The sequence below is a fragment of the Peromyscus eremicus genome, chromosome 6, assembly GCF_949786415.1.
Source record: "Peromyscus eremicus chromosome 6, PerEre_H2_v1, whole genome shotgun sequence".
Taxonomy (NCBI): Eukaryota; Metazoa; Chordata; class Mammalia; order Rodentia; family Cricetidae; genus Peromyscus; species Peromyscus eremicus.
Genome location: NC_081421.1, coordinates 100,723,717 through 100,737,301, shown reverse-complemented (window position 1 = coordinate 100,737,301; position 13,585 = coordinate 100,723,717). Strand labels below are relative to the sequence as shown.

Here is a 13,585-nt window from a genome sequence, read left to right as displayed (position 1 = left end):
ATCTGTGTAGTAAACAAGGGGAAACCACTCCAAGTTTTTAAGCACAGAAACAATATGATCAAATCTGAGACTTAGCTACTAATGCCCAGGAGGAGGCAAGCGTCAGGAACGAGGGAACGAGGGACGACGGCAGTGGTAGAGGCAGGAGGTCAACCGGAAACAGATCACACCAGAGACCTGGTTGTGATCTCCAGCTGGGAGAGGAGCAGGAGTGAAGATAGCTGAAGGTGAGGAGTCTGAAATCCCAGGTTTAGGGAGCCAGCCCCCCAGAAATGCAGGACAGCACCAAGGCACAGGAAGCAGAGCTTTTCCACCTGTCTGAGACCCTCCACAGAGGATGCCTGCATTGTGCATATAGGAGTAAGGGAGAATGCAGGTAAGTAGGGCCCAGATACCCGACTAAAGAGTGAAAACATAAATTATGCTTCTTTCTAATCAGTACAAAAATACTTCAATAATTTTAGGGACCTAGAGAACAACCGGGTACCAACAAAGAGGTACCGTCACATCATCAGGAAGGAATAGCAAAAGACAGGCTCCAGACAGCAGCAGTTTTGAAAATATGAACACAAGCCAGGCACACCTTTAGTCTCGGCGCTCAGGAGGCAGAGGCAGATGGATCTCTGAATTCGAGGCCAGTCTGGTCTATGGAAGGAGTTCCAGCACAACCAGGGCTACACAGAGAAACCTGCTCTTGAGGGCAAAAACAAAAACAAAACAAAAAACCACCAACTACAACTGAACACAACCCTGGTGGTTCACTGGTGTGGCAGGATGCTCACACTTTCTAGAATTTCATATACAGTAGGAATTTGGGGAAGATCAACCCTTCTTCCAAGCAAGTCTCTAACACAGGCTCTCTCATTTGAATGTATCAGTGCCAAATTTTCATAATCTTCAATAAATTTCTTAGTAGTATCCTAATAAAAAGTATGTCCAATTGTTTATTTTTAAAAGTATCTACGTAGATTACCAGGGGACTACAAATAGCATTTGAGGAATGCCTAAGAAAGGCTTAGAGAGGGGTCAGAATACGCATTTTAAAATATGGACTGGTGGCATTGCAAAAGAATAAAGTACAGTTAGAGTCAACCATGAAAGACTTTTTTAAAAGATGGTAGCTTTTGGATCAATATAGAGAAGAATCCTTAGTCGTAGGGAACCTCAAGCAGTAAGAGTCACCCAGAGAGTGGACTGAAAGCAGCTTAAGGAAGTTCTCTGTTTCTGAACCTGGACCATCAAGTCAAGAATAAAGCGTTGCTGGGCATGAAGTTTAGGGGCAGAGCACTTGCCGTGTGTGTGTGTGTGTGTGTGTGTGTGTGTGTGTGTGTGTGTGTAGAACGAAGAATTGCTTCACTGTGTATCAAAATCATAAATCCCAAGGATTAAAAATACTAAATCTGAAAGAGAAATCACTGTGTAGCTGCTTACAGGAATAAGCTACTGATAGTTAATATTCTGACCTGCCCCTTGGAAACCAATGTTAGTATTCTGACCCGCCCCTTGGAGTCGCAGTGCGTCCTGATGTAAAAGCTTCATTTTAAGGAAAAAAATTCCCCCTTCCTCTTTCTCTTCCATCTTTCCTCCCAAGAAGTGTGCAGCCTCGACCCCCAATTCCTCTCTCTTTCCTCTCTCCTCTCCGTCTTCATCTCTCTACTATAAAAAAACATTTCCGCGTGGATGCAGTGTCTGAGTCTTGAATGACTGCCCACCTCTGCCCGCTGCCATGCCCGTCAGCCCACCACTTCATCTGCCCAGCATGCCAGCATGGGTCCCTGCACTCTGTAGGACATCCTGGCCCAGCCAGCTGGGGATCCCCCAGGAGTGCAAATTCCTAACACTGATAACCTAAGAATTAGATAACACATGCTTTACACCTCTGCTCCCCTTTGCAAGGCAAGCCAGAGTCCTCCACTGTAGTCCACCTAGCAAAGTCCTGCCTGAACAAGCAAACAGAAAAAACACCCTTGTCCTTACCCTTACCCTGGGCTCAACAGTAAAAGAAACTAATATGGGATATTGTCAAATTTTAGTAAACAGCCAGGCCTCTGTCACCGAATCGAAGATTCTTTGAACAATGACCAAATGTCTCATGAAAGCATTTTTACAGCTCCCAAAGACTCAGTCACCATCATTTCATTGACTGGTAAAGCAATTTTATCATTGGCGTAACATGTAGAAAGACAGCATGCATTACTAAGGTAATTCCAGGTCCTTTACAGAAAACAGATTAGCAACCAGTGTCCGTTGCTAGGCTGTCTGTCCTTCATATTGTTCATTAGGTATGATGGCAGAAAAAGCAGCCTCTCAAAATGTTTCAAAAGGTGCTCGGCGAAGGCCTCCGATGCAACCACATTTACATTATCAGTGTTTTCTCTTGCCAAGATCTTTCAAAGTGGATTATAGATCCAGGTGGAGATGAAGCCTCCTATCCCTTGGGACCTACCCATGGGCACGTGTCAGTTTGTAGGGCTGACACGGAGCCATCTGGGGTTACCTCAGAAACTGCATTATGATTCCAGAGACTCCTCTTCTGAACCCACAGAGACCATGGTGAAGGACTGTAAGAGTGACGTGCTGAGCACAGCGGTGGAGACCGAACACATTTGGTCTCATTTAATCCTCTCGGCCTGCAGACAGATGACTTCCTCCCATCACCTTGGCCAACCAGAAGCCAAACAGGAACAGCAAGAGAGCATCTCCAGCTTGGAGAGGAGAGAAGCAAAGCAGAGACCACTCAGCTTCCACACAGTGGAGCAAGAACCTCCAGCCATTCAAGGCCAGCCTGGGCTACAGAGTGAGTTCCAGGACAGGCTCCAAAGATACACAGAGAAACCAAAAACAAACAAACAAACAAACAAAAAAAAACCTCCAGCCAGCCTGTGCGCTCACCACTGCACTATCTTGCCAAAGCAAGTGCTCACTACCACACCCATGAAAACCTGAAAAGTACAGCTGTAAGGAGGTCCGAAATTGGCAGGAAGCCAAAGAAACGCACAACCTGTCTATATCAGGATGAAGCCAATGCCCTTCTTCCTGAAGCAGCTGGCCTGTGGGTTACAAAACCCACAAGCACAGATGTTTCAACTGATTTAATACAAAATATATCTTTACTGCATACACTACACAGGTCTCTTTTTTTTAAAGACAGGGTCTTACTATGTAACTCTGGCTTTTCTAGAACTCACTATGTAAACCAGTCTGGCCTTGAACTCAGGGCTCTACCTGTCTCTGCCTCCAAGTGCTGGGATTAAAGGTGTGTGCCACTATCCAGCCACTAAACTGGTTTCTAATCTGCTCAACTATGTAATTAGTGCATTAGAGGCCATACTAATCCTCCCAGAGAAGTGTATGGATGAAGTCATGTTAGATGAGAGTGCTAATCTCCCTAATGCATCCTAAGGTATGCAACTAGCTGGGTGGACAAGGACAGGAGGAATAATTTACAGGAACAACAGGCAGGCAAACAGAAACCCAATCTCTCCAGACACCGTAAAGTAGAAATTAAAACAATGGGATATCATTCTGTCCTTACCAACTTATTCAAGACTTTTAACATGAAATCATCTTCTTTGTTACAAGTCTAAATACTGCCCATCCTTGCTAGAGTATAAATTGATCCAACTTCTCTAGATAGCAGCCCTACTATAAACATCATAATCTTTTGTTTTGTTTTGTTTTTTGAGACAGGGTTTCTCTGTGTAGCTTAGTGCCTTTCCTGGAACCCACTCTGTAGCCCAGGCTGGCCTCGAACTCACAGAGATCCGCCTGGCTCTGCCACCCGAGTGCTGGGGTTTGGCGTGCGCCACCACTGCCCGGCTCATAATCTTTTAAATTAGGACTTACATTGCTCCAAAGGAAATTACTGAGTAAATGGATAAAGATATAAAGACGCTCATCCTCATCTTGAGGCTGGAGCAATGGCTTGGAGGTCAAAAGCACTTACCATTCTTGTAGTCAACTCCAGTTTAGCCCAAGTTGAATTCCCAGCACCCACATGGTGGTTCACAAGCACCTAGAGCTCCAGTCCCAGGGAGTCTGACACCCTCTTCTGACTTCTGAGAGTGCCAGGCAGGAACATGGTGCACATACGTGCAAGCAAACACTCATAAGATAAAAATAAATAAATCTAAAGATGTTCAAAGACTAATAACAAGATACTAGAAATATAACACCCTATATATTAAGAATGTTTACCTAAGCTGGGCAATGGTGGCCCACGCCCTTCGATCACTGCGCTCAGGAGGCAGAGGCAGGTGGATCTCTTGAGTTCAAGGCCAGCCTGGTCTATAGAGTGAGTTCCAGGACAGCCAGACCTGGACAGACAGACCCAGTCAACAAAATACTAAGTAGCCACTAATGTCGAAGTTTTAGTAACACATACAAAACATCTATTATGTAAAGACAAAAGCAGCAACATAGAAAGGGGTAAAGATACAGTGTGAAAATGCCAACCAACCAGTGCAATGCCTGGCACACGCATCAGATGCCTTAATGGAGGGAAAAGCCGTGGAAAGAGAATTGAAGGAAATGTATGGAAAGAGCAGTGGTTACCTAAGAACTAAAAGTGCTTTTCCCCTGGCTGTTTTTCTTAAGTGACTTTATTTATGTTTCCTATAACAAGCACTTTTGTTGCTTTAGAGCCAGGAAAAGTTTCAAAAACAAAATTAAAGAGGTTTTTTTTTTAAGCACTCACGCTGTGGAGCTGACCTCTGAGAGCAGGACAATACCCAGCCTGTGCACCTGCAGACCAGTGACTGTTACCAGCAACTGAAACCTTCCCCCAGAAAAGCGCGGCCACCAGCATCACCTGTGGGGTCTAGAAGCATCATTCCAAGAGCAAGAGGGGGACATCACAAAGAGACATAGAGCACTGTTAGTGCCAAAGCCTAAGGGATGTTCCAAATCTCTGTGCCAGTGTTTTGGATCCAACTGTCAATATCTTATTACTCAAGTTTCATTAAAGGTGCTGAAACTCGGGAACAAGCAGTGTTCAGAAAGCAATGCTTGCCGGGGTTAAAGTATTTACATGGCTTTATGTTCACACTGTACCAAGGAAAGCGAACAAGGGCTTTCTGTAGTCACTCTGGGCTGTAAGTGTTTAGGAGCCACTTCAAGAAAATTAAGACAAGAGACACTTGCAGATCATTAACTAAAACCACAGGAATGAGCCGGGCGGCAGTGGCACATGCCTTTAATCCCAGGACTCGGGAGGCAGAGCCTCTGTGAGTTCGAGGCCTGCCTGGTCTACAGAGCAAGATCCAGGACAGGTACCAAAAACTACACGGAGAAACCCTGTCTTGAAACCCCCCCCCCCAACAAAACAAAACACCCCACAGGAATGTTTTAGAGTAGCTACGTTTTTGTGTGTATTGTCGTACTGACTGGACACTTATTAATATTTAAACAATAGGATGATAGGGCCTGTGTGACGCCCTCCCCAGTCTGAGCCTTGGGTAGACCAGAAGCTTATTTTTTCCCCTTGTCCCTCTAGGGACACACACAGAGAACCTGTTTTCTTCTGCGTAGAAAAGCAGTACAAGTTTGGTGCAGGGATTAATCAATGATCTCAAAAGAAACGCTGCAATCAGTAAGCAACCACTATTAACATCCTTCCACCAAATCAAAGGAAACCTAGTCTACGTTCCTACCGCCTTACTTCTATAACCAAAAAGTCACATAAAGTTGAAGGGAAACTGACCAAGTTGAAGTGGAAGGCACTTTCCTTTTATTGAGCTTCCTTCTTATCCCCTTTTTTTGTTGTTGTTGTTTTGTTTTTTTGTTTTTTGTTTTTCAAGACAGGGTTTCTCTGTGTAGCTTTGTGCCTTTCCTGGATCTCGCTCTGTAGACCAGGCTGGCCTTGAACTCACAAAGATCCGCCTGCTTCTGCCTCTCCAGTGCTGGGATTAAAGGCGTGCCCCCACCACCCGGCCCTTCTTACCCTCTCAAAGACAGCTAACCCAGTTTCTCTGTACTCTGTGACCTGTCACCATGTACCTGTAACAGTACTCAGTGGCCTCAACAGAAGTCTCAAAATAGAAGTAAAACAAGTTTGGGGGACAAATCTTCTCATCAGATCTTTGCCGTTTTCAGTAAGCCTCCCAAAACAGGACCCTGAAATCCCAACTTCAAAGCATCCAGTGCCACTGACCACTCTTCACCTGGACATCCATCACTCCAGTCAGCCTTTCCCATGTATTCAACATCCCTGTACAGAAGCTAAGCAACTGGGCTGACCAGACAGAAAAGAGGATTTTAACAATTATTAACCATTAAACAAACAAAAAATATAGTAGGCCCCAATTATTGCTGCCCCCCCCCACGACACACACACACACACACACACACAGGGTTGTCTAAAAGAATCAAAAGTAGTGGCCGGATGGTGGTGGCACACACCTTTAATCCCAGCACTTGGGAAGCGGAGGCAGGCGGATGTCTGTGAGTTCAAGGCCAACCTGGTCTACAGAGCTAGTTCCAGGACAGCCAATAAGTACTACACAAAGAAACCCCATCTCGAGAAAAGAAAAATTAGTAGTATGGGTAACTTTCTATGTACATGTCTGAGTTCACCTAACAAAGATACTGGGAAACAAATGGGAGCTGGCAGATCTGAATGCATGGACGAGCAAAGGGAAGTGCCGAGGCAAGCTTAATAGACTGCTGACTGACTCCTATCAATAAAAAGTAGCACGGCTACCCATCCCTATGTGAAAGATTAAATAAATCACCAAGGAAGTTATTTTGGAAAACTAATTTCAGAAAGTACGTGGACCTAACATATTCCAGATCACTGACACAGATCATCTTCATTTTACTTTTCTGGCTAATGACTAACTGGGGGCGTTATTTCTTCTGCAGTGTAGTTTTTTTTTCTTGGGTTGAGCCCTCTTTCAAGGAAATACATAACTGATGGATATGCAGTGGGTTGACTTCGGGGTTCAATTCTAGTGTGTACCATGACACCTTTAGAATCAGCAATTAAAAGGCAACCAGCAATTTTCCAGAAACAAAACACCACCAACTGCACAAGAAGCCTTGTGCAAAAATATACAAACCACAATAAAAAACAAACAAAAACCCCTTCATCCCCACATACTAACTAACACAAACATACAGGTAGATAAGAGACTAATAACCAAGTAATCTATCTGTGTTAAGCTGGCTTTCATCCCTGAAACCCTGAACAAGGAAAGACCTGATTACCTGAAAGTTCAGGTCAAAGTTCCCACACAGCCTTTTATTATTACTTCCTGTGTTCTCTTCCCTATAAAAGTGAGAGCCTTACCCTCTTATCACATATGACATCTAAACACACACACACACACACACACACCCATGCACTGAAGTTCACTGGAAAGGCTATCAGTTCCTTAAGAGTCCCCAGTTACCATGAGCTATGATCCTCCAAAATACGAGGCAGCTACAGACAGAGTTCAATACGGACACAGTATTTTCCTAGGCAGTCTACCCAAATCACACTTCCTGTAATGTTAATAATCACTCATGGTTTTCCAGCACTTTCCTCAGATGTATACATCAAGTCACATGGAAAAATTCTAGAACAATTCAAAGTCGTTCTCTCTACAGGAAAAAAACACCCAAAGCTATCCATTTGAAAAAAATGTAAACAGCTAGCACAGGTTTATAACGTTCTGGAACCCTGACACGCTGTGTCTCATTACTTTATAAACTTCATATACAGAAGAATATAGACGTGCAAAGTCAGTTTTCCCCCTTCAGTAAAAATAAAAATGTTTCCTCTGCTGGATAGCATTTCATTCTAAAACTTCGTCTCATAACCCTAGAATACAGAACAGAAAATGTGGGAAAAAAAAAAAAAAAACAATAAAAGCCTTCAAGAAATCACCACAGGAGGAGAGGAGAAAGTCAGAAAAACATACAAAGCACTCAAAGCTGGTCATGTGGAGGATGCCAGGAGAGGGGGAGGGTTTCATGAGTTTCTAGGCAAGCCCTTTGATGACATCACCCCACATACATAATGTTACAGCAGTCAGCACAGGCCTCCTGCTTTCCTATTGGTGAACACCGTGTCAGCCGACATCAGAAGATAATCATCATTGGCCAGACAATTACAACTGGAGCAACTAGCATCCACGGTCATTAGCACAAACCTGGCAGGCTGCAGGCAGGGAGAAGGCACAGCTTGCTTTCCTTCTCAATGAAGTTTATGTCTCCTCTCCAGCCTTTCCGACGACGAGGAAGACAGCTGGGTGACTCTGCTCCCTAGCCAGCACCATTTACCAACTGAGTCAGCCATTAGTGAACACAACAGGTAAAGGAGAGGCATCTCATAAAAGAACAAAATGTTTCTCTGTCATCATCGCTGTTGACTCAAGGGCCTTTCAGTCTAAAACTGCAACTCAAAATGTTACTTGGAGCTAAAAAGCAGGCATTTTTCTCTACCTCATGTTAGAAAGGGCACCAGATAATATTACCCAGGATATTTTTAACTGGGTAATATTTTCAAGTTATGACATGGGGTGATTTTTTCCAGGGGAATACATACTTTCTACTTTGCACTGAAATTGCCATTCCAATCTATTCTCTATATATGAAACTATTTGTTCCAAAAATAAAGTCTACAATATTTCCTATCTAGGCCAGTAAGTATCAGGCTAAACACTCAACGCAGCAATAACCCTCCTGAGTTTTCTCAGTCCAGCCCTCAAGTTTACACACAAACCACTCTAAAACCTGGGGCCCGTTCTATGAACGCATGCTGAGGTAAGCATTGTAGGGTGAGTTTTACCAATCCCTTATTTTGAGCCCTCCTAAATGATGCTAGTTAGTACATTCAGACTACTGCACTGCAAGGCACCATACCTAGCTTCCCCGGTCCCCTCCCCCAGTCTTCTGATGCTCTTGCAGTTCACTCAGTAGAGATACGGTTACAATTAGCTGGCTTTGTTTAGACTAGGTCTAAGAGATTTTTAAAAACTGCTACAAATCAGTTCTCTAAAGACAAAAGCTTCTCTACCTGTTTTTCCTCCAGAAGCTATTTCAAAGCATTCTAAGTGACCAGGTCAAGTTAAAATGAGCCTTCATGATTTTCCAGCCATCAACGCTCCTCTCAAGAAGGTCTCTAAGTCTTTATAACAGCACTCTCTTCTCAGGACATGAGAAAAAAATCATTTTGTTCAAGACGTTTTGGTTCTTGGGGGTTCTCTTGAGCCGGTGGAAGAGGCTTCGAAGGAAAAGTAGTGAGGTAGAAAGGGAAAGTGATGAGGATCAGCAAAGATGGGGTAGATCCTTCCACTGTAATATACAATCCAAGAATATAAAGTCAAAGATCAAAAGGCAGGAAGGGCATACATTCTATAGTGTGACTAGAGAGCAGGGTTCAAAACCCAAAAAGGCAAGCATGCTCCAGGCGGCATGGATACTATGGGCAGGTTCTACTGGCGGCAAAATGCGCATTTTCATCACAGGACTTTGCAAGCATCTTCCATGAATAAAGCGCACTGCTAAGTGCTTTGCAGAATGGGGGATGGGGGGTGGGCAGAACCTTGCCCTCATCAGCCCATGATCGGCTGCTAGAAGCCACAGGCACATATGTAAATATCCACCTCTTAAAAAAAAAAAAGACAGGAAAAAGGGACTGTTCAAGAGCTAAGAAACATCAGTCATAGATTAACAAGAGAAAAGAAACTGGTGATTTGGGTCATTTTCAATCCCAAGAGGGCTAAGGACCTGTCCGATTCTGACAAGAGTGGCTGTCACTTATGGGGTGTCCACAGAAAGAGGCGGGAAATGGTCCTGGGGCAGGCACAGGAAGTAGCCCGGGGCGGGGGCGGGGGGGGCAAAAAATAGAGACAGTATTCACCACGGTGGTGCAAGAAAGGTCGGACAGTGAGTGCTATGCTCCCGCAAAGGCTGGGATTTCTGAAAGGCAGGCCCAAGTAGGATGCAGCAAGCGAGTGCTAACACACGTTGGGAAATGGGACCAGCGGGGCACTGGAGGAGGAGGCAGGCAGGCTAGCAGAGCCGCAAGGGATGGTGACACACGGCCTTAGAGAATTCTAGGCTAGAAGCCCCAGGCTAAGGAGCTGTTCTCGGGCCACCGCCCCCCCCCCCCCAAGCCCCCGGCGGGAGGAGGAAGTGCACCTCTAGGACCCTTGAACGCCGGCACGAAGGGGCTGGGCTTCCTGCTGCGCCCTGGCCTCCCTAGAGCCGCCCCCTTACGGGGAGATCGAGACTCCCGGGGTGCCATCACCCTCCAGATCCAGGCCCGCGGCCTCGGCCTCGGCGTCCCGGAGGACGCCAGCGACAGCATCAAGCCAGCTCGGGGGCTCGGGCCTCCGGCGGGCAGGCGCCATGCCGCAGCCCAAGTCGCGCGCCCCGGAGCCAGGCTCCGCCCGGCCGCCGCCGTAAACCGCCCAAGGGCCCAACTCGCAGGCTGAAGGCCAAGGGTGGGCGCGAAGGGGCGGGAGCCGCGAACCGTGGGCCGGACGGAGGAAATCCATCTCCCGGCCTCCGCCGTCCGCACCCCCGCCGGCTGCTGCCACCACCCGCCCCAGTCCCGGGCGCGCCAGCGTCTCCGGTTTCCCATTGATGAATGGAGGGAGGGAAGGCAGGTCGTGAGCGCCCTCGCACGCGGCAGCGGAACCTCCCCCGAGCCCGGAAGGCCCCCGAGGGCCAGCCACTGCGCAGCCGGGGGGGATCGCAGGGCTTGCACGGAACGGGAGGGAAACGTCTCCAGCACAGCCCCGTCTGCGGGGGAAGGAGGGACCTCCCTTGTTAAATATTGCAAGGTGACACTGGATCGCCTCCCACTCAGGGATTTTTTTTTTTTTTTTCAAAAGACTGACAGAGGGAACACAGTAAACAAGATGTTCTCTCAGATTCCAAGTTCTGGGAAAGGACCCCCCAAGACTGCCTCGCAAGACCTTCCTAGTACCCAAACTCCGGCCGCTCCGCACTGAGAAGTGTGTCCAAAAGGCGTTTCCTTTACACAGAAACTTAATAATGGCGTGGCTCCACTTGCTCGGGTTCATTCATTTTTATTGCGGTTTTCATTGTCCCCTCTTCCCCCGATGTCTTTAAGAAACCGGAAAGTAATCGGAGTGGGGAAGGGGTCCTGGACCCCAGGCATCTACAGCTAGGGGCGGCAGTCAGGGGAGGGCAGCGAAGTGAGAGGACTACAAGGAGAAAGGAAGGACACGAGGGATGGGGAGAGGGAGAGGACCAGACAGAGGTGGGTTGGAGAGGGTTAAAGGCAGCGGAGACCGGGTCCTCCCTCCACTGCCTTGCACGCTCCAGTTGCTGGAGACCAAGTAAAACCCCCAAATCTAGGCGAAAGCTGGGAGACAGCACAGGTGGGGTATCTGGATTGTAGCATGAGTCTGTCTCCCTTGTCTCCCGTATACCATTCCAGGCACACACATTCTATGGTCTACGTTATATAATCTACACAAAGATGCCCGCGTGGCCGCGGCTCAGACAGGGCACCCCCAAACTGCACGCTTCATGCAGCCTCAGACTCCTGCAGACATGAGACTCGAGTACTCCTCGATCTGCTTGCTGGCTGCTGCCGTCAATCCACCGCTCCGCTCACGCACTCATCGGGAATACCGACATTTATGCACTCCCGGGAACAGTATCACGCGAAAAGCATCACCTACCAGTTTTCCTGCATCCACTGGATGGCTTCATTCTCGTTGAACTGCTTTTCGAATTCATATTCTTGTAAAGTCAACACTGACATGTTCATTGGGGCTGATCTTCGGAGTCGCTACGTGTTCTCTATACAAAATAAAAAAATCTGTAAAGAGCCTTTTATTTTGAGTGCTCTCCTGTCTGCTTCCCCCACCCACCCCCCTAGGTAGTGCCCCGCCGTCAGTCTCCTTGGCGGATCTCTCTCCCGGCCTCTCAGCTACATCCAGGGTTGAGCATTGCCTGCGCCTCGGCTCCCAGCTCCTGGCTCAGGGGCTCTCCTCCCGGCGTCCGCATCCACTGTAGGAGGAAATGAATGCCTTGCGGTCTTAGTGCCCGCACGTTTGTCCATCACGCTTTTTACTCGTCTACAGGGAAATCTCCTCCCCCTCGTGCGATCGGGAAAATTAACCCTTTGCGCGAGAGGGCGCAGAAGAGCAAGACCTCCCCTCGCCCTGGGGGACAGTTTTGTTTACCAGAAGGTGGTTGGAGGAGTGGAGGAAGGGCGCCGAGAGGGAGGAAGTAGCCTGGAGGTCATCCACAAGCCCATTCGCAACCTCGTGGGCCGCCCTGTCTGGCCTTTGAATGAAGTTCAGCGTGCAAGGCGCAGCTGGGAGACGCGTGGACCCGAAAGCTTGACGAGTAAACAATTGGGAAATAGTCAAACCTGCCAGGTCTCTTGCCTGAGAACTCCTGGCAAATGAACGTGAGGATCACTTGAGGCGAGCGCGCCTCCCCGACCCTTTGAGACCACCTTCACCCGATAACTTGGGCGTGTTCCCATGTTGACCGCGGGACCGGGTGGCCCGCGGACCCTTTAGGTCACATGCAGACGGGATGCTGAAGATGAAGACCTGGGAAGTCAAGGGTGACTAGGAGGTGGAAGTGGAAGAGCCAAGAAGAGTTAGGTGGAGGGTTTGGGTACCTGGGGGCGGGCAGGAGGGTGGGGTATTAGCGAACAAAGGAGGGAAGGAATTTGGGGATTTGGTATTATTCTGCTGGTCTAAAGCCAAAACTTTATCTGTATGCTTTGCTTTATTTCTGCTTTATTCTTGTGCACCTAGGAAGAACAGATTAATATAGGAGAGGGGATGAGTATCATGCTGATCCCTCTGAACACACACACAGACACATCGTTTTAACCTTACCTTTCCCATATACCCCTCTTATTTTCCTGGGAGACAGTATTTCCTATTCCTAAAAGAGCGAACGAAGTGAGAGACAATGAGGTACCTAGTAATATAATATTTGGATCCAACCATAAACAAAAGGTAGTGATCAGCAACCTATTAGTTTAATTTTTTAATGTTTTTGGTTTTTCGAGACAGGATTTCTCTTTGTGGCCCTGCTGTCCTGAAACTTGCTGGGTAGTCCAGACTGGCTTTGAACTCAGAAATCCGCTTGCCTCTGCCTCGGGAGTTCAGGGATTAAAGGCATGTGCCACCATGGCCCAGCTAACAACCTATTAATACCTTCTGTGATGTGCATTTCCTCACCTACCAACTAGTGGGAAGAGAGGGCTCTTCATCCAAACGTAGAATAGAAACTTCTAGCCTTTGAAAGAGGGAACTGGAAGAAAAATCTCTGTAAATAAGGAAGGTATTTTTTTTTAACCAGAATTTTTTTTTTTTTTTTTTTTTTTTGGTTTGGCCTCAAACTCACAGAGATCCGCCTGCCTCTGCCTCCTGAATGCTGGGATTAAAGGCGTGTGCCACCACCACCCAGCAGGACCTCTTGAAAGGTAGTCAATGCTCTTATCCTCTGAGCCATCTCTCCAGCCCGGAAGGTATTTAAAAAAAAGAAAGAAAGAAAGAAAGAAAGAAAGAGAGAGAGAGAGAGAGAGAGAGAGAGAGAGAGAGAGAGAAAGAAAGAAAGAAAGAAAGAAAGAAAGAAAGCTGGGCGGTGGTGC

The 13,585-nt window shown here is 47.1% G+C and overlaps 1 protein-coding gene across 1 annotated transcript in view; it reads right to left on the bottom strand.

Annotated features, from left to right (window-relative positions):
* Positions 1–12,027, bottom strand: part of Elovl6 (ELOVL fatty acid elongase 6) — a 106,147-nt gene extending 94,120 nt beyond the window's left edge. Inside the window, exons 1-2 of the mRNA XM_059266222.1 lie at positions 11,920–12,027; positions 11,646–11,766 (exon numbers count right to left, since the gene is read on the bottom strand). Coding sequence (XP_059122205.1) covers positions 11,646–11,734 — 89 coding nt within the window. The 5' untranslated portion in view covers positions 11,735–11,766; positions 11,920–12,027. The remainder of the gene's footprint in view (positions 1–11,645; positions 11,767–11,919) is intronic.
* Between the last annotated feature and the right edge of the window lie 1,558 nt (positions 12,028–13,585).